This window comes from Natrix helvetica (assembly GCF_964273705.1).
Source record: "Natrix helvetica genome assembly, chromosome: 5".
NCBI lineage: Eukaryota > Metazoa > Chordata > Lepidosauria > Squamata > Natricidae > Natrix > Natrix helvetica.
Window position 1 is genome coordinate 673,819 of NC_138551.1, and position 18,737 is coordinate 692,555.

General features: G+C 52.9%; 1 protein-coding gene across 1 annotated transcript in view; it reads left to right on the forward strand.

Moving 5' to 3' along the window:
• Nucleotides 1-5,269: 5,269 nt before the first annotated feature.
• LOC309393782 (putative cation-transporting ATPase 13A5) overlaps nucleotides 5,270-18,737 on the forward strand; it is a gene marked incomplete at its 3' end in the record, with an annotated part of 47,906 nt that continues 34,438 nt past the window's right edge. Inside the window, exons 1-10 of the mRNA XM_081956278.1 lie at nucleotides 5,270-5,341; nucleotides 13,093-13,266; nucleotides 13,834-13,974; nucleotides 14,574-14,644; nucleotides 14,741-14,821; nucleotides 15,236-15,305; nucleotides 15,916-16,050; nucleotides 16,896-16,968; nucleotides 17,301-17,432; nucleotides 18,241-18,411. Coding sequence (XP_081812404.1) covers nucleotides 5,294-5,341; nucleotides 13,093-13,266; nucleotides 13,834-13,974; nucleotides 14,574-14,644; nucleotides 14,741-14,821; nucleotides 15,236-15,305; nucleotides 15,916-16,050; nucleotides 16,896-16,968; nucleotides 17,301-17,432; nucleotides 18,241-18,411 — 1,096 coding nt within the window. The 5' untranslated portion in view covers nucleotides 5,270-5,293. The remainder of the gene's footprint in view (nucleotides 5,342-13,092; nucleotides 13,267-13,833; nucleotides 13,975-14,573; nucleotides 14,645-14,740; nucleotides 14,822-15,235; nucleotides 15,306-15,915; nucleotides 16,051-16,895; nucleotides 16,969-17,300; nucleotides 17,433-18,240; nucleotides 18,412-18,737) is intronic.

The window sequence follows — 18,737 nt, forward strand, 5'->3', positions numbered from 1 at the left end:
GGAGGAAAAGGGGGGCGCAGGTGCTTCAGGCCAGGCGCTTCCTCTGAGGTCCTAGCCCTCATAACCAAGAGGCGAAGATGGTGTGGGAGGCCACCTTTCTTCCCCCCTGGGGGCCACACAGCCCCACACCTGACAGGGCTCCTGCGGGAGGGACGTCCCAGCAGAATGGTCTCCAGAGAATCTCCATCCTCCAGGCCACAGTTGGCCCAAAGGTGCTTCTTCCAAAAGGCAACTGGAATGTCTTCATATTTTTCCTTGAAAACATTTCTGTTGGATTCGGGCAACGAGAGGACAGACTCCAGACGGTTGTGACAACAGCTCTTTATTAGTTAGGTAGTAGTGATCCAGCTGAATACGGGGTCGTGCAGCTCCCCTTTTATGGGGAGCTGGCAGACCTCCCGTCCAATCAGAACAACCCCTTGTTCCCGCCCTAGTGGCAGACCTGAGTGGAGACTACAGCAGTTTATGCAAATATCTAACACCCCTCCCCTCTTAGATGGAGTGTTCCTGTTAGTTACAAAGTCCTGTAAGTATGCGGGTTTCTGCCTTGCTCGGGTGGGCCTGCGTAATTCTGGTTGTGCCTGAACGGGTGCAGGATCAGAGTGTTCTTTTTGTTCCTCCGTCCTGGTTGGGGATTGTTGATTCCCTTCACTCGGGGACTGCTCCGTTCTTACGCCGGCCTCTTGTTCCACCCTTGGTCCCGCTGTGCCGTAGTCGTCTGCGATGGGTGTGTCGGGTTGTTGTGTCAGCAATCTTTCCGATGGTATAAGCTCTTCGTTGGATGATCTTAGGTTGGAGTGTGTCAGGCGGCCTCAGAGTTGGTCGATGTGTCTTTTCCAGTTCCTACCGTCTTCCAATTCTAACAAGTAGGAACGAGGCCCGGTGATGCCTATTACCTTTGCTGGAATCCACAACAAAACTAAATAGAAAAACACTCCCAAAGTCCTTCTTCAGGATGATGGATGAAATAAACCTAAAAGATGTTTGGAGAGAAAGGAACCCCACTAAAAAACAATACACCTTCTACTCAAATAGACACTCATCGCTCTCCAGAATTGACATGATTTGGGCCTCAACGGACATATCCAGCAGCGCACTAGACGTGGAGATTGAGTCGAGCACTTGGGCGGACCACAATCCAACGACAATAGGATGGAGACAACAAAGAATAAGATCTAGATGGACACTAAATAACATGATATTGAAAGAGAAAGAATTTGTAAAGAAAATGGAAAAAGAATTGACTTTCTTCTTTAAAGAAAACAAAAAAGAAGATACGTCCTTACAGAATCTCTGGGATACAATGAAGGCCTTTTCTAGAGGCTGGATAATAGACTATGAAAGAAAGAGAAATTTAAAGGAAAGACAAGGGTCTAAGGATCTAGAAAAAGTTTACAGCACACTGGAAAAAGAACTACAGAAATTTCCACAAAAGAAAGAGATTAAAAAAGTGATGAACATAATAAAAAACAAAATGGACCTACTGGAAAAGGAGGAACTGGCACAAAAAATCAGAGGCGCTAAACAGAACTATTTTGAAAATGCAAATAAACCAGGCAGATGGCTGGCATATAAACTGAGAAAAGAAAGAGAGATCAAGAAAATATTACAACTAAGAGATGAACAAGGACAATTGCATTATGGAAATATAGAAAAAAAGAAAATTATACAAGATTACTATGCCAAGTTGTGTGAACAAGAGAACATAAAAGAGGAAGAAGTGAAACAATATCTACAAAATGCCAAACTCCCCCAAATACCAAATGATACTAGAACTATACTAGAAGATAAAATAACAATGATGGAACTAACCGAGGCCCTTAAAAGACAAAATAATGGGAAGACCCCAGGACCGGATGGCCTCCCTGTGGAATTCTATAGAACACTAGAAAAATCTTTGGCCATTCCATTACTAGAAGTCATGAATGAAGTAATGATTGAAAGTAAAATACCTAATTCATGGTTGGAGGCATATATTACATTGCTACCCGAAGAGGAGGCAGACCATACGCAAATTAAGAACTATAGACCTATTTCTTTGTTGAATTCAGATTATAAGCTATTTGCTTCTATACTGGCGGAGAGACTGAAAAAATACTTAAATGGGTTCATTCACTCGGACCAAAATGGCTTTTTACCAAAGAGGCAAATTGGAGACAACATAAGGACAATCTTGGATACCTTGGAATATTATCAGGTCTACTCTGGGAAGCAAATGGCTTTGATGTTTCTGAATGCGCAGAAAGCCTTCGATAATGTGAACTGGATGTTTATGATACAACAAATGGAACAAATGAATTTTGGTAAGAACTTTATTCAAGCCATACAAACGATATACCACAAGCAAACAGCCAAGATAATGATAAATGGAGAACTGATGGATCCAATTGAAATTAAAAGAGGCACGAGACAAGGCTGTCCATTATCACCATTGCTTTTTGTTTTAACATTAGAAGTACTAAATAGAAAGATTAGAGAAGAGGAAGAAATAAAGGGAATGACCATTAAAAAGGAAGAATACAAGCTGCAAGCATTTGCTGACGATCTAGTCTTCATTCTTGAGGAGCCATTTCAATCTGCACCAAAATTGATAGGAGAAATTGAGGCATACGGGGAAGTTGCAGGTTTGAAAATAAATAAAGGCAAAACAAAGATCTTGACAAAAAATATACCCTGAAAACAAAAAGAAGAATTGGCGGAAATTTTGGAAATGCAAATTACAAATAAAGTTAAATATTTGGAGATTCACCTAACAGCCAAATGTAGCACTCTTAAAGAAGATAATTATTTTAAATTGAAGCAACAAATTGCAATAGATTTGGCGAAATGGGAAATTCCCTAGTGGCGGACCTGAGTGGAGACTACAGCAGTTTATGCAAATATCTAACAATTTCACTTCTCATCCAAGATGTTTCTCCAGTTCTTCAGAACTGAAGGGCTCCAAGGAAAGAGACGAAGAAAGTCCAGCTGTCTTTTAAGAAGCCCATCCTGGCAGCAAGATGGTTCCCCGTTGGTCAACAGCTGGGAGGGGGGCAGTTTCCTCCACACCCACCCAACAATGCACGACTTTTGCAACTTCCGGCCGAGGCAGCCAGAGAGCAGGACAGAGGGAGAGTTCCAGGCCAGGGCTGCTCTTCAGCTCTGAAACTCCGAAGAGGGAGAGGTGGGTGGCAGCCGCTGCTCGCTCCTCATCTGCAGGCCTCGCCCTGCCCTTCCTAACCGGGAAGCTCCCCATCCCCTCTCTGACTCACAGCGGGAAATCTCTCCGGGCTGCGCTGGCAGAAGAACCTGCTGAGGCCACGTTAGCTGGAGGCCCAAGGTGGCACGTGCCCAGCCCCAGCCTTTAGGGGATGGATGCCAGGCGAAAGGAAGGCTTACCCTCCGCCTATTCTCCAGAATAAGGCAGGAGAAGAGAAGCCTCGGATGGACAGAGAAGCCACCTGGCACTAAGGAGAAGTTTCCTGACAGTGAGGGCAATCAATCCCTTGTCCTCAGAGGTCATGGATGCTCCACCACCACAAGAAGAGACTGGGCAGCCATTTGCCTGAAAAGTCTCCTGCTTGAGCAAAGGGTTGGACTAGAAGACCTCCAAGGTCCCTCCCAACTCTGCTTTCCTGTCACTGTATACTTCTGGGGGGGGGGATTCCACCCCGATGGCCGTTTTCCAGAGGGAGTGGCCCTGGCCCACGCAGGAAGATGCTTGGAGAAGGGGAGGAGGGCTTGATGGGGGGGGGGAAGGCCCCTCTGTCCCCAACACCCAGGGGGGAGAGTCTGCCTATTGTGGGAAGAAGTGCTGGGGGTGAAGGGTGGCGAGGTCTCTGTGCACAGAGATGCCATCCCAGCCTGGGTGACTCAGGTTTGAGTACCAGGATCCTGATTCTGGGTTGAGTAAGATGGGGCTGCTCCTTATTGGTGTGATGTGATCAACATTATGTGATCAACTCAACCCCTGTGACTCCAGGAGGAATAAACCTCAGGGAGAACTCACTCAACCCAGGGGAATTCTGGAAGTTGAAATCCACAAGTCATTAGAGTCCTTGAGCTGTAACATGGTGGTCAGGGAAGGTCAGCCAATAAGCCCCACATCTCTCTCTCTCTCTCTCTCTCTCTCTCTCTCTCCTTCCCTCCCTCCCTCCCTCCCTCCCTCTCTCTCTCTCTCTCTCTCTCTCTCATAGGATAGAAAAGAGAAGACAATAGAGAACAGAATAGAAAATAGAGTAGAGAATTAGAATAGAACAGAATAATAGAATTAGAATAGAATCATAGAATAGAACATAACAGAATAACAGAACAGGATAGGATAGAATAGAATAGAAAACAGAACAGAACAGAACACAGCTGGAAGGGACTTGGAGGTCTTCTAGTCCACCCCCTGCTCAAGCAGAAGAACCTATACTATTTCAGATAAGTGACTGTCCAGTCTCTTTTTAAAAACCTACAGTGATGAAGCACCCACAACTTCTTGTGGCAAGCTGTTCCACTGGTTAATTGTCTTCATTGTCAGGAAGTTCCTCCTCAATTCCAGGTTGCTTCTCTCCTTGATGAGTTTCCATCCATTGGTTCTTGTCCTGCTTTCAGGTGCTTTGGAGAAGAGGTTGACCCCCTCCTCTTCTTTGTGGCAGCCCCTCAAACACTGGGAGACTGATGTCATGTCCCCCCTGGTCCTTCTTTTCTCTGGACTGGCCAGACCCAAATCCTGCAGCCGTCCTTCGTGGGTTTCTGTCTCCAGGCCTTTGATCGTCTTACTTGCTCTTCCCTGCAGTTTCCCCAAAGTTATCCTCCTCAAATCTTCCCTTGTACTTTTTAAATAGGGGAGGGGGAGGTGGGGAGGGGAGGAAGATTATCCATTTGTATCCAAGGACCAGGCCCCACCTAAGAGGAGCTGCTGGAGGCCTCTCATTCCTGCCCAGCCAAAGACAAATGCCCAGGTGTTATGGGCATGGAAGTCCATGCGCACAGGTGCAACGGGGCTCCGAGTGGCAGGTTGGCAAATGCACCCACTCGCTGAAACTTAGGACATTTCCTCGTGTGACTCAGGTCTGCACCCGCACACACACACACACACACACGCACACACACAGAGGCTTATCTGGAGGTTGGCCCATCGGAACAGGTTTTCTCAGCTCAGATGATTGCAAAAAATAGAAAAGTACATTCCACAACCCCGGGATCAACATTATGTGCGAGGAGGTGATCCTGTCCGGAGATCAAATTTTGGCAACTGAACTGGCGATCGGCTTTCCTCCATCCGAGGCAGGGAGGCCGGACGGCTTCTCTGGGGAGGAAGCTTCCAATGGACTCCCAACATGCCCTGCTCAACCAGGGGGAGGACGATGAGATGGTAAGCGCAGCTCCCCTCCCCACAGTGGCCCCCTGGCTTCTGCTATCCTGATGCTGCCCCCCCCCCACAGTCCCCCAGCTCCCCTGGAGAAAAGGAGCACAAGGTCAGGGGCCGTTGGTTAGGGATGCTCGGCCACCCCATCACCCAGCCACCCCTTATAGCAGGAAGGCTGGCAGGCGTACTTTGCCAGGGGTTGGGTGGGGGTGGCAACGGGAAGGGAGGTTGGCATCGTCCAGGTCTGGCCTCCTTCCCAAGCAAATGCCCCTTCCCCTTCCAGGCCTCTTCCCTTCATTTCCCTGGTTCAGGCTGCTCATCCTTTGAGTAAATCCTTCAAAAGTCCCCCACCCCAAACCCCACTTGCTGCCTTTCAGCTGCATCCAGGCCCCCTTCGGTTCTTAAAAACCCCTCCCTGCCCCACTGCAGCTGCCAGAAGCAACTTGGGGGGGGGGATCTGCTCTTGGGGTGACCCATGCCTCTGTGCCCATGGGGGGGAAGGGGGCTTTTCTGCAGATGGATCTTGCGTGTCTCCCCAGGACTAGTTCTGTCTCTCTCCTTCTGGATCAGGGACGGGGCGGGGGGGGGGGGGGCTCATCTGGGAGGGGATGATTATTCTGGAGCCTGCAGGCAAGACCCAGACTGCCAGGGGATGCAGTGCAAGAGATGCTCGGCAGCTCAGGGGGGAACTGGGGGGCCTCCAGGGCTCCCTGAGCAGGGCTGTTTTCCTGCAGACGTTTTCTGACCCAACTAGGGAACCTCATCAGGGCTGGAAGGGAGTGAGATTTGCACAGAGAAAGAGGAGGAGGAGGATAGGAGGAGCAAGAGGACTGTGGGCTCTTTGCTGCTCTCTGAACCTGGTGGTTTTCTGAAAGACGTTTCATGACCCAACTAGGGAACATCTTTGGTGCTGGAAGGGAAGAGGTGGGGGGGGGGGGGGGAGGAAGAGGAAGAAGAAGAGGAAAAGGACTGGAATTCTTGGTGCTCTCTGAGCTTCGGGTTTTTTCTTGCAGATGTTTCATGACCCAACTAGGTAACATCATCAATGCTACAAGGGGGCTTGGGTGGGGGGAGAGGAGGAAGAGGAAGAGGAAAAGGACTGTGGGGTCCTGGGTGCTCTCTGAGCCTGGTGGTTTTCTTGAAGACATTTCATGACCCAACTAGGTAACATCATCAATGCTACAAAGGGGCTTGGGGGGGGGGGGAGGAAGAGGGAGAGGAGGGGGACTGTGGGGTCCTTAGTGCTCTCTGAGCTTGTTTTCTTGCAGACGTTTCATGACCCAACTAGGGAACATCATTGGTGCTAGATGAAAGGGGGGTTTGTGGAGAGGAGGAGGAGGACATTTCATGACCCAACTAGGTAACATCATCAGTGCTAGAAAGAGGAGAGCTTTACAGGGGGGTTGGACTAGATGACCTACAGTACAAGGTCCCTTCCCACTCTGTTGATCTGTATCTGATAGGCAGCTTCTCATTTGCTCAGCAACCCTCCAAAATTACAAAGGGACTGAAAAAGACGCCCTACAACAACCCAGTTTTCGCCCCTATGATTATTGCCGGTCACGTGAAAATGTGTGTGCTTGGCAACCGCTACGTACTTACGACGGCTGCTGCTTCCGAGGGTCCCTGCTGCATCCCTGGCCTTTTGCAACCTTCCCAGGCAGCCCCTGACAAGCAAAGTCAGTGTGGGAAGCTGGATCCACATAATGTCCTTGTGGTGCACTTAACAACTGCCAGGAGTTGCTTAATAAGCATGGCAAAGAAAGGTTGCAAAATCAGATATGACTCACTTAATGACTGCCTTGCTTAGCAGCAGAAATTCTGATCCCAATTGTGGTCTTAGGTTGGGGATGAACTGTACAGACAGTTATTTGCCCCGTCAGGGTTGGTGGGGGGCTTCAGGGGGTTCCTGGATTGGGTGGTTGATTGTTTGTCTGAGTTGGTAACGCCTGGATTAGGGCATTGTTTATCACTTGACTCTTTGCCAGATGTTAATCCTTGCTAATCTGGGTGTTGCCAACTCAGACACCCAATTGAAGCGCCAAGCCTAATGGGGGAGAGAACACTGAGAGGGTCTGGGGAAGTTCTCGGCCCTCCGGGGCTTCTTCAGAGGGGAAACTGGACCCCTTCTTTTTCCTCCAAGACCTTCCGCTTCTCATCCAAGCAGCTGGATGCAGAACTAAAGGAGCTTCTTGGGTGGGAAGTGAAATGTCTTCAAGGAAAAAGCAGTTGCCTTTGGAAAAAGCACTTTTGGGTATGACAGGATATATAAACAGAGAAAGCCCCCTCCCCCCCCCCACTGCTGAAGATGTTCTCTAGTTGGATCATGAAACGTCTGATCAGAGGAAACAATGAAGCTCAGAGACCAAGAAAAGTTCCCCAAACAAGGATATTTCCCCCCCCTCCCCTTCCTATAAACAGTGGTTTGAAATTGTAACAAACCCTCCTGCTTTCTTGGGGCACATAAATCATAGAACCCTAGGGCAGGAAGGGACCTCGGAGGTCTTCTAGTCTAGCCCACTGCTCAAGGCAGGAGACCCTATACCATTTCAAATTAATGGGTGTCCAGTCTCTTCTTGAAATCCTCCAGTGATAGAGCACCTACAACTTCTGGTGGCAAGCTGTTCCACTGGCTAATTGACCTCCCTGTTAGGAAGTTTCTCTTTAATTCCAGGTTGCATCTCTCCTGGGTTAGTTTCCATCCATTGTTTCTTGTCCTGCCTTCAGGCGCTTTGGAGACTAGCTTGTCCCCCTCTTCTTTGTAGATGTTTGTGGCTACCTGTTCTCTTGGGGGGCGGGGGCGGGCAGGCTGCCAAGTTCCTTCTGGATCTTCAGCTCATCTTCTGAAATGTTGGGTGATGTCAAACAGACACACAAATAAGCACTAAGCAACAGTCTTATCAAGGAACAACAATATTATTGCATTATTAATATGGATGAGGAATTATAACAACAAAAATGTATAATATGATTACTTAATATCCAGAACACACACTGTTTGATGAAAATTGGATGTTATATAAATAAAAGAAATAAAACTTGGGGGAAAAAGGAGCAACCAAGCAACTATCTATTCCTGCCAGCTTAGTGTCATCAGCAAACAGGATGCGTTCCCCTTCTACTCCCTCATCTAAGTCCTTCATGAAGACGTTGAAGAGTCCTGGGCCTAAGAGGGAGCCTTGTGTTACTCCCCCTGCTCACTTCCCTCCATGTAGACCTACCACCATTAAGGACTACTCTTTGGGCACGGCTGGGCAGCCAGTTACGGATCCACCTGGTGGCAAGGCTGTCTTCCATCCCACGTTTTTCTCCTTCTCTTCTCAGGCCGTCTTGTTACACTTAGGATGGAGTTTGCTTTGGGTGGCTCTGCCTATGACCACAGGAATGGAGTCCGGCTGCTACCCCGGCCCAGCGTGTTGTGCGATTCTCTGTTGCACTTTGTATTTAAAAATGTCGGTTTGGGCTGAATAAAATCTCCTTTGCTGAGATCCCTCTGAAATAAGTCCCTCTGGCACCAGGATGGTGTGTCTGTCAGCATTTACACCCCACCTTTACTCAGTGAGTAAGTCTGTGGCAGCTCCTCCAGCTCTGTGCTCTCTATGAAGGACTCGCTCTGCAGTGGATCTCTGCCCCCCCCTTCAATCATGGTCACTCGTCATCTCTTCCACCCTGGAGTCCCCACCCTGAGGATTTTGATTTCTGTTGCACAAAATGTCATCTTTTGTGGTTACAGAAGAATTCCCGTTTGCACAAAGTCCTAGGGAAGAAAGCAAACAGTCTGAATATTATCATATGTCTTAGAACAGAGCTCCTGAGCATAGCAAGAGTACACTAGCAAATATTTAGCAAGCGAAAGTGCTTTAAGGGAAAATCTCTTCTTCATCTGAGGTGAAATGAGGGTGGCTAGATAGATTGTCAGGTCAAGATGCCAGTGGAAAGTTTTGCCCCTCTGCAGTGCCAGTCTGACCCCTTTATTTTTGCCTTGGAGTTTTTCCCGCAATCTCACTTTGATATCTCAGCTTCTTGACCCTTAATTACAGAGCAGCGTATTCTCTTAATTCGGAGTTCCTGCCCTGGAATGCTACCGGACGTGTCCCCCATGTGCTTGGCCCTCCAGCGCATCGCAAACCTTCCGCGGACTGAGTTACTCCACTGTCCCGCTTAAGTGGAGGCGTTGAACGCCACCTGGTCCCTGTGGGGCTGGGTGGGAAGGGAGAGAAAAGGGACGTAGAGGAAGCCCTCCACATACGACCACAACTGAGCTCAACATTTCCCTAGCTAAGCGAGACCACAGCTTTGCCCCATTTTACGATCTTTCTTGCCATGGTTGTTAAGTAAATCATTACGGTTGTGACGTTAATAACATGGTTGTTAAATGAATCCGGCCTCCCCAATTCTTCTTGGAAGGTGACCAAAGGGGATCCCAGGACCCCGGGACATGGCGACCGTCATAACTATGAGCCAGTTGCTGAGTGGCTGAATTCTGATCACATGATCATGGGGCTGTTGCAACGGTCGTAAGTGTGAGAACCGGTCATAAGTGTTTTTTTTCAGTGCTGCTTTAACTTCAAACAGTCACTAGAAGAACGGCTGTTAGCCATTTCCTAAGAGTGAGCAATCAGCTCGTGGAAGGGCTGATCTTCCAAGAAATCCCTCCTTTCCTCATGACGGAGGTTCCTAAGAAGAGGCTGGAACGGAAGGGAACAGTGGGGGGCCAACCTTCTTTTGGCCCTCGGGGGCCAAAAGCAAACCCGTGCGCGCTTATCCCAGGCCACTCCCATAATTTAATGCCCCCCTGCACCGTGCCCCCTGCTGCTCTTCGTGCGGCTTTCTTGGAGAAAAAACGCCCCCCCAGAGGCCGGAAACAGCCCGTTTTCTAACTTCTGGTGGGACTGGTAGGTCCTTTTTTTGCCCTCCCCAGGCTTCAGAGGCTTTCTAGGAGCCTGGGGAGGGCGAAAAACAGACCAACACGCAAACCGGACGTTCAGGAATGAACTTCCGGGTTGCCCATTGGGCCATTTTTCTCCCTCCGGAGGCTTCAGGAGCCTTCCCTGAAGCCTCCGGAGGGCAATGAACAGCCCAACGTGCAAACTGGAAATCTATTCCCGAAAACGTCCGGTTTCGCATTGGGCGGTTTTTCTCTCTCTGGTGGCTTCAGGAAAGCCTCAGGATGGCGAAAAATGGCTTTGCGTGTCCTCAGAAATGGCTCCACGTGCCACCTGTGGCATACGTGCCATAGGTTCGCCATCACGGGTATATAAGGTCTCCTGCTTGAGCAGGGGGTGGACTAGAAGACCTCCAAGGTCCTTTCCAACTCTATTCCGATCGATTGAGGGTGCTCAGGAGTGTGCAAATGAATGTGTGCACAGATGGGGGAAACTTACTAGAGCAAGTAGTGGCCTCCCTGCCAGTTTCCCCACTGACTGTCTGTCTGCCAACTTCCCACAAGGAAACTCAATGGGGAAGCCAGCAGGAAGTTGGAAGCCGCTCCTGCTTCCGTTGCCTGTGGCCGTCCCGTCAATCTTTTTAGGTCAGGAACTCTCTCTGAAATGATGTCCCAACGGATGAGGGGTTATCTAGCTTCCCTCTGTTTCTCAACTTCCTTGCTTGGGGTCTCTTTCTGGCCTGGTGGCGAAAGTCTTGTGGCCGGAGGCTGTCAGGTCCTGGCTCAAAGCCCATCCCGCCTCTGAGCTTCCTGGAGGTTATGCTCTTATGGCCTCTTCCGCAGTCTCCAGGTTGCCCTGCTCCCTCTCTCCCTGGCTCCTCTTGAGATCCTGAGGTGGTGAGTCGGGCGATGCCACGGGCACCGCTGCCTTCGCCTTCCCTGGAGCCTCTGTGGCTTCTCTTCTCTTAGCCTCTCCGCCTCTTTCTGCAGTGGGGGGGGGGAGGGAGTTGATCCTGGGCTCCTGTTTTTCTCCCTCCCCATCACCCACCAGTAGCTCTGCATCCTTCCTTGACCTGGTGCCATTTGTCTTCCTGTCTGGGGAGATTGTCCATCATCCAAGGTCATGGTTGTCCCAAGTGGGTTTCCCCCTCCCCCAAAAGGCAACTGGACTTCCTTGGGGGGAGGTTCCCTTTGAAAATCTTTCCCTTCCCATCCAAGAAGCTTCTTCTTGGCTTCTTGGGAAAGAAGGGAAAGATTTGCAAAGGGGAAAAAGACACAAAGAAAGTCCAGCTGCCTTTGGGACAACGTGTGCTGTCAAGAGCTCTCTGAAGCAGCATTGAAGTGCTATTGCTGTTCTGAAGAAGCTGAACTGAAGAAGCCTCTTGGATGAGAAGCGAAATGTTTTCAAGGAAAAACAAAGTCTAGTTGCCTTTTGAAAAGGCACTTTTGGGAGTTTCTGTGCTGATAACTTTCCCGTACACAGAAATCCAAAACTAACTAATCAGCCAGGATTTGCACAAAGCTCTAAGCCTCTAATTCTACTCTGTGACCGTCATGGAAGACGGATTGATTAAGCCCCATAAAAGCCTAACTGAGGCCAGCAATAGCCTCCGGCCTCTCACTCACCTGGCCAAGCCGGTTGGGTGGCCGTATCAGTTACTAGCCTGATCTCCGGTTCCTCTTTGTGGTTCCCTGAGTGAATTCAGCTGCTGGGTGGGCTCTGAGTTCAGATCCAGGGTCGGTTGGCGAATAGCAGTCACCTAAAGGCACCGCAGCTTAACCGCTGATCCTTGGCAATCACTGATAGCAAATACAGTGGCCAATTTCTGGCTAGATTTGCAGCCAGCACAGCCCAGACGCAAATCGGAGGAGGCTCACCTGCGGTTCAGCACAGCCAGCAAGGAGGGGCCTCCAGGTGCATTGACTGGACTCCAGCAGAGGCCAAAGTGGCTTCCTATTGAAATGCTTGTGATGCAGAGATTTTTTGGGGGGTGGGTGGGGGGGTCGTGGGGACAAGCCAGGGGCCACCAGCCTGGACAGTGGGAGGGGCCCCAGTGGGAGGGGCCTGTGGTAGTCCCAGCCTTGGCCTTCGGTAGACATCATGGCACAACAATAGAGGTGGAAAGGAGGAGACCAGGTGACCTTCTTTTTTGCACCACGAAGGGAAGAATTTGGTTTCCGAGGACGATGCATCCAGAAATATTCCACCTGAAGGTGATCAAGGTGAGAAGCAGGTGCATCTAATGGAAAAACCAAACAGGAGAGTCGGAGGCCCAGTCTCAGATTGGAGAACCCTGCAGCAGCATTAGTACAACATGCAAAGCTGGATTGAGCTTAACCCTGGTTAGGTTGGGTGCTGTCGTGTATTGTACAAATCCAGTCCAATGCCTGATTCCGTGAATTCCACATGGAAATTAAGCTTCCTGTTCCAGAATCAGACCCAACGGCCACACAGTATGAAAGGCCCTGTGAGCTCCCAGATCTATTTTAGGCTGCTGGGAAATCTAGTTGTTGGATATACACAGGCAGTGGTGCCAAGCACGAACAAGCAGGTCCACACGTGGAGGAGGCCCAATCAAACTGAATGATTGCAAAAAGCCTCGCGCAGGAACCTTCCCAACTAATGGTCAGCCCTGGCCAGAGACAGAGGAGACTACGTGGAATTCAAGGGAGGGGGGGGACTTCATTTGTTAGAGATTCTAGGCTGATTGCCCTCTTTCGTTCCCCCCCCCTCGGGTTCTGCCGCCTCTCCTCCTGCAGGTGGACTGTCTTGAGAGTGGCCCCGAGACGCCTTTTCCCTTCTTGGGAAGGTCGGAGCCTGGACGGTGAGTGGGTGGGAAGGGCTCCCTTCACGCAAAGCCTTTCTCCCCAGGAGATCTTTGGCTACAAGAGCCGGGGCCTCCGGAGGGCCCTGTGCCTGGCCGGCTACGTCCTCTCCTGTGGGGGCCTCCTGCTTCTCTTCCACTGGAAACCCGAGTGGGGCGTCTGGGCCAACTGCCAGCCCTGCAGCCTGGAAGAGGCCGACGTGGTGCTGCTCCGGACCACGGTAGGTGCCTCCCTCCCTGCTTTCTTCTGAAGCAACCTGGCCAATTCCCTTCGTATCGGTCTGTGGAAGTCATAGCTGAGAATCCCTGCTCCTTCTGGGCAAGCCTTGCTTAGGTTTCATGCATTCTGGAGGGCTTCCCCCCCCTCTTCAGAGGAAATCTACGGCTTCTGCAATTCACAGCTACTTTCTTTGTTTGGCAAGAGATTCCTCCGTTGGGCCACCAGATCACACTGTGTTTGATTGATAGAAATCCAAAGATTGGGCTGGGGGGAAACTGAATCCCCCCCAGCATTCAAGAATGGGGGTTTCTTCCTTGTTTTTAGTACTGGGCAATAATGCTGGGTACTGGAGCCCTTCCTCCTCCTCCTCCTCCTCCTCCTCCTCCTCCTCCTCTCTTTCCCTGGCTTCCATGGGAAAAGGCACCGGCATAAATGTAATGTAAATAAATAGATAAGTAAGCAAGTGAGAGGCTCTGGATCTCCTGCTGGAGGGATTGAACCAGTCCTGCTCTAACCAAGAGAAATGTCCCTGCTGGGTCTCCCTCCTTTCCCCCTTTCCCTTCCCCAGGATGAGAGCAGGAGGCAGACTCGGAAGCAGGTGGTCAGCCTTGACTTCCGGGCCCTCTGGGGCACCAAAAAGCCCTGCTGGAGCTTCAGAGGAGAGAAGCAGTCGGTCCTACGGAAAGCCATCAAGATGCCCGACATGAAAGTGAGCCGGGGGGGGAGGGAGGATGAGGGGTGACCTGGGAGCAAGTGGGGAGGGGCTGCTGGTGCTGGGGGGGGGACACTACCAAGAGCCTCCTGCTCCTGCTGAGCAAGTCCCATGTGGCACAGCCTGAGGCAAGAGCGAGGCGCAAGGGAGCCGTTTGCAGCATTTTCCCACCCATGCCCCCAAACCCCGGAGGCTCCTGCCAACTTTGCCTGCCTTCCCTTCCCAGTTTAAGACCTCCAGGTGCCCCACTGGCTGAGGACCCAGCCAGGGTCACCACGGGGGCCTTGCCCGGGAAGAACATGGGCTGCCCCGCGTTGCCTTGTGGGGGGGCACATTGCCAGTGACCTCTGGACCCCCTGGCATTTCCTGGTGCCCTGCAGGGTGGCGGAAGGGGCAGCAGGAGCTCAGCCTTGAGGGTGGGTGTGAAGGGGGTCTGTCTCCCTGCCCCCTTGACTCCCCCAGGGGTCCTGAACCCTCTGTGTGTCCCTGAAGGACACAGACGGCCTTCTGCTCCCTGGCCTGGCTGAAGGGAGGGGAGGGGAGGCCGGCCGGGACCCCTCCCCTCCTAACGCTTTCCTGGTGTGTTGTTCTTGTAGGGGAGATATATCCAGGTACAAAAAATACGCTATATCTGGGATTTCTCTGAGAAACACTTTGCCCGAGTTGGGTGAGTTCTCCGCTTCTTGAGAGGAGGAGGAGGAGGAGGAGGAGGGGCCCCCCTCCTGCCCAGTGCCTGCATGGTCCCCTGTGGCTCCTTTCCTAGGTCGCTTCAGGACAGCAACACCTGCTACCAAATCCACCACCGATTTGGGGAAGGGCTGGAGAGGAGGGAAAAGGCGCTCAGGTAAACCCCCCTCCCCCCACCCTTCCTCCTTTGCTTGTGACTTCAAACAACGGCAGTGCTAGAAATCTTCCCCAGAAGCTTCTACGAGGTTGGATGTTGTAAATGTTGCATTTAAATATTTTCTCAAACTTGAGTCTGGCCAAACATCACACCTGCAAGCAGACACAGAGAATGAAGCATGGATGGACAGACATTTCCTCCCTCCCTCCCTCCTTCCTTCCTTCCTGTCCAGAGTGGGGGCCGGAGGAAGGACCCTCGCCCTGATCTGGGTTTGGGTCTTGGGGGGGGGCGTTCCTCCCTCTGAGCCCTTCTCCTCCCCGCCTGGGCTGTCTGGGAGGGGTCCCTCTGTCTCACCCCTCCTCCCTGGCTGCGGCTGCTGGGTGGGCTGAGGCGGCTTCCCCTCCCGTCTTTCAGGAGCTCCATCTGTGGCCCCAACGCCATCGAGATAGAAATCCGCCCCGTCTGGAAACTGCTCTTCCGAGAGGTAACCGGGCAATGTCTGTCCGTTTCTTGGGGGACCCTAGGGAGGGGCCTTGGGGGTCTCGGGGCTTTGCTCTGGGAGGTCTCAGGCAAGAGCAAAGAGGGTGAAGAGCAGAGTCGGACAATCCAAGGGGCTCCTCCTTCAGGGGACGGGCAACAGACCTTCTTCTCCAGAAGCCGGGCGCTCCCTTGGGAACTGCAGGGAGAGGACGGTGCCCACCACTTGTGATGCCCAAGGGCAGCTCTGGGTCCCTCAGAGCAGAGGCCGCTCAGCCTTGGGTTCTGGGCAGCAGGAAGGGGCTTCCCAGCACCTGAGGCCTGGCAAGGAGGTTGGCACCTCAGGTGCCTGGCGGAGGGCTAAACATCTGCCAGCAACTGGGGGGCTGGCACAGGGCTGGCTTGCTGCTGCTCCGGGTGCAGTTCAAACCGGGTTTGCAGGGCCTCGGGCGCCCCGGGACGGCCATGGGTGACTTGGGGATGCCAGCGTGCCCTGCCAACGTCACGGCTGCTCCTGCTCTTCTCCCAGAGGGTGGCTGGTCCAAGGGGCAGCGTCTGTGGGTGCTTTGAGTGCCCCACAGCTGCCCTGGCATCCCGCCTGTCTTCTCTGCCGGCAGATCCTGAACCCCTTCTACGTCTTCCAATGCTTCACCCTGATCCTCTGGTACACTCAAGGCTACGTGGAGTATTCCTCGGCCATCGTCATCCTCTCCATCATCTCCATCGGCCTCACCATCTACGACCTCCGGCAGGTGAGTCCTCCTCTGCCCCGGCCCTTGGACGGAAGAGCCCCCCCCCCATGGCTGCCCCCCGCCTGCTTAGTTCGCTCGTTTGATCAACGCCTTGCCCCCCCTCCTCCAGACCCTCCAGGCCATGCATGCAGCACCCCTCCCTCCCCCCACAACAACCCTGTGAGGGAGGCAGAGGGGCTGCTGGCTCTTCCTTTGGCTTTCTCCGGAGGTGGACTGAGCTGATGAGGGGACTCTGTGCTTCCTGGGCAGCAAAGCTTCCTTTGGAGGGATGAGCCCATTTTGGGACCATGCCCAGTTGGGGGGATCCTGCAGACCTTCTCTCCTTGGGGATCAGTGAGGGGAGGGGCTCTCCGTCTTTCTGCTTTCCCACAAGGGCCCAGCAGCATCTTCTTCCTGGGGCTGGGGTCTTTGGGGGGGGAGGCTTTTTGCATTCTTGTCTTAACTCACTTGCCTCCAATTTGCTTTGGGGGGGGTGTGTGTGTTTCTTGTATGGATAGCTAAGAGACCCACAACCTGTCCCTGGGTCCTCATGCCTCATGGAGTTGAGCAAGACCCCCGGGGGAGCCCAGGGAGCGCCTGAGGGGCCAATGCCCCCCCCACCCACAGCTTGGCTGGTGGTGAGAGGGGGAGTCTGGCCCCTTGTTTGGGTGCCTTGCAGGGGGCGGGAGGGGCAGAGATTGGTAAAATGTGGTCAATCTGATGCCCCTCAGGACCAGGAAGTGACCTTCTCTTTCTGGGGGGGGGGGCGGAAGGGAAGAAAGAGCCAGCCGTAGATTTCTTGTCCCAGGACTTTAACCTTCTCCCCCCTACACCCTCCCCCCTCCCCCCTCCCCCCTCCCCCCCAGCAATCCGTCAAGCTGCACAATCTGGTGAAGGAGCACAACCAGGTGAAAGTCACTGCCTGGACGAAAGGCGAAGGTGGGTGTGGAGACACTGCCCCCCCCAATATCCCTGCCCCTCTCCAGCCCCCCCCCCAGTCCAGCCCTTTAGAATGACTGCTGGCCCCTCGGGGGGGGGGGAGGGGGCTTCCACAGTCACTGCCTGGTCACAGTAAGAGCGAGCCCGTCCTGCCTGCCCAGAAGGCCCTTCAAGAAAGACCTCCCCCACCCTCCTTTCCTTCCCAACCTCCGGCCCTTCCTGGACCAAGTAGCCTCTCCTGGCCTCCCCCGGGTGCCCCAAGGGCCTGGAGTGGAGGCTCCGGTGCTTTCGGTCCAGGGCTGCATCCATCCCGGCTTTCTCATCCTTGCCAGGGAGTTCCACCACGGAGTCCCGCCACTTAGTTCCCGGGGACCTCCTCCTCCTGGAAGGCCAGCGCTTCTCCCTGCCCTGTGATGCCATCCTGCTGGAGGGAAGCTGCGTGGTCAACGAGGGGATGCTCACAGGTGGGTATCTAGGGGCGGTTCTGCTCCCCCCCAACATGTGGGCAGAGCAAGGAGTCTGGTGGGAGCCCCACAGGTGCTTTTACAAAAGGCAGCTGGGCTTCCTTAATTTTTTCTTGAAAACATTTTGCTTCTCACCCAAGAAGCTTCTTCGGTTCTAGAACTAGTTCAGAAGTGTAGAAGCTTCTTGGAGGAGAAGCGAAACGTCTTCGGAGGACAAAGCCAGGAAACCCTGTTGCCTTGAGCCCCTCTGGGACAGCCATGGCCTTGGAGGGCCCAGAGTCTCTGGAGACTCCGGTAGGACAGACACCGGGAGAGTCCCTGGGGGTTGGTGTCAATGCAGACGCTGTGGGGACGGAAGGCTGGAGGTCTCGGGATGGGAAGGACTGGTTGCCCAAGGGGGCACTGCACAGCTGCGGCTATCCCACCAGGAGACCCTTCCCCACTCGGGCTGCCTCTCCGCTTTGGGAGCCCCTCCTGCCTGAGACCCCTTCTGGCCTTCTTGGCTTCCTGCTTGCTTGGAGACCCACCTGCAGACAGGCAGGGGCAGAGGGTGGAGAAACAGAGCCAAGATGCCCCCTCCCCCCCCAACCTGCGGGTCTGGTGGGCAGAGCTTCACATCCCCCGCCCTTGAGTGAAGGGAGGCGCTTCTCTGCTGCCCCCTCCGCCCCTTTCCCCATCTTTTCTTCGCCTGGGTCAGACTTCGGCTCATAGGTTCCTTGGGGTAACTGCTGGTACATTGTCACACGGCCCCCATCGGCTCCGTATTGAGGAGGGGTCCTGAACTGTGTGGCTTTTCCATGGCCTTTAGGTGAGAGCGTCCCAGTCTCCAAGACCCCCCTGCCTCACTCCGACAACACCCTGCCCTGGAAGGTGTACGGGATGGGCGATTATCGGCGCCACGTCCTCTTCTGTGGCACGGAGGTCATCCAGACCAGGCGGGCAGGCCCAGGGCCGGTTCGGGCAGTGGTTCTGCAAACAGGTGAGGCCAGAAGTCCAGTCGCTCTGCTCTTCTTGGCACCGGTGGTGCGGGTCCCTGGTAGCCCCTGTGTGCATGTGTGGGATGGAGAGAAGGAGCCACCCACCACCTCTTGGAGGGGATTCTCGGTGCTGCTCAACCTTGAGAGTGTAAATAGAGCATTTGTGGGCAGTTATGGCAACTATATGACCTGTGGACTTCATTTCCCAGAATTCCTGAGCCAACTGTGCTCAGGAATTCTGGGAGTTGAAGTCCGCAGGCTGTAAAGTTGCCATAGGGAAGCAGAGTGACAGATTCTTGGACTTCAGGACCAGCAGAAAGAGATCTAT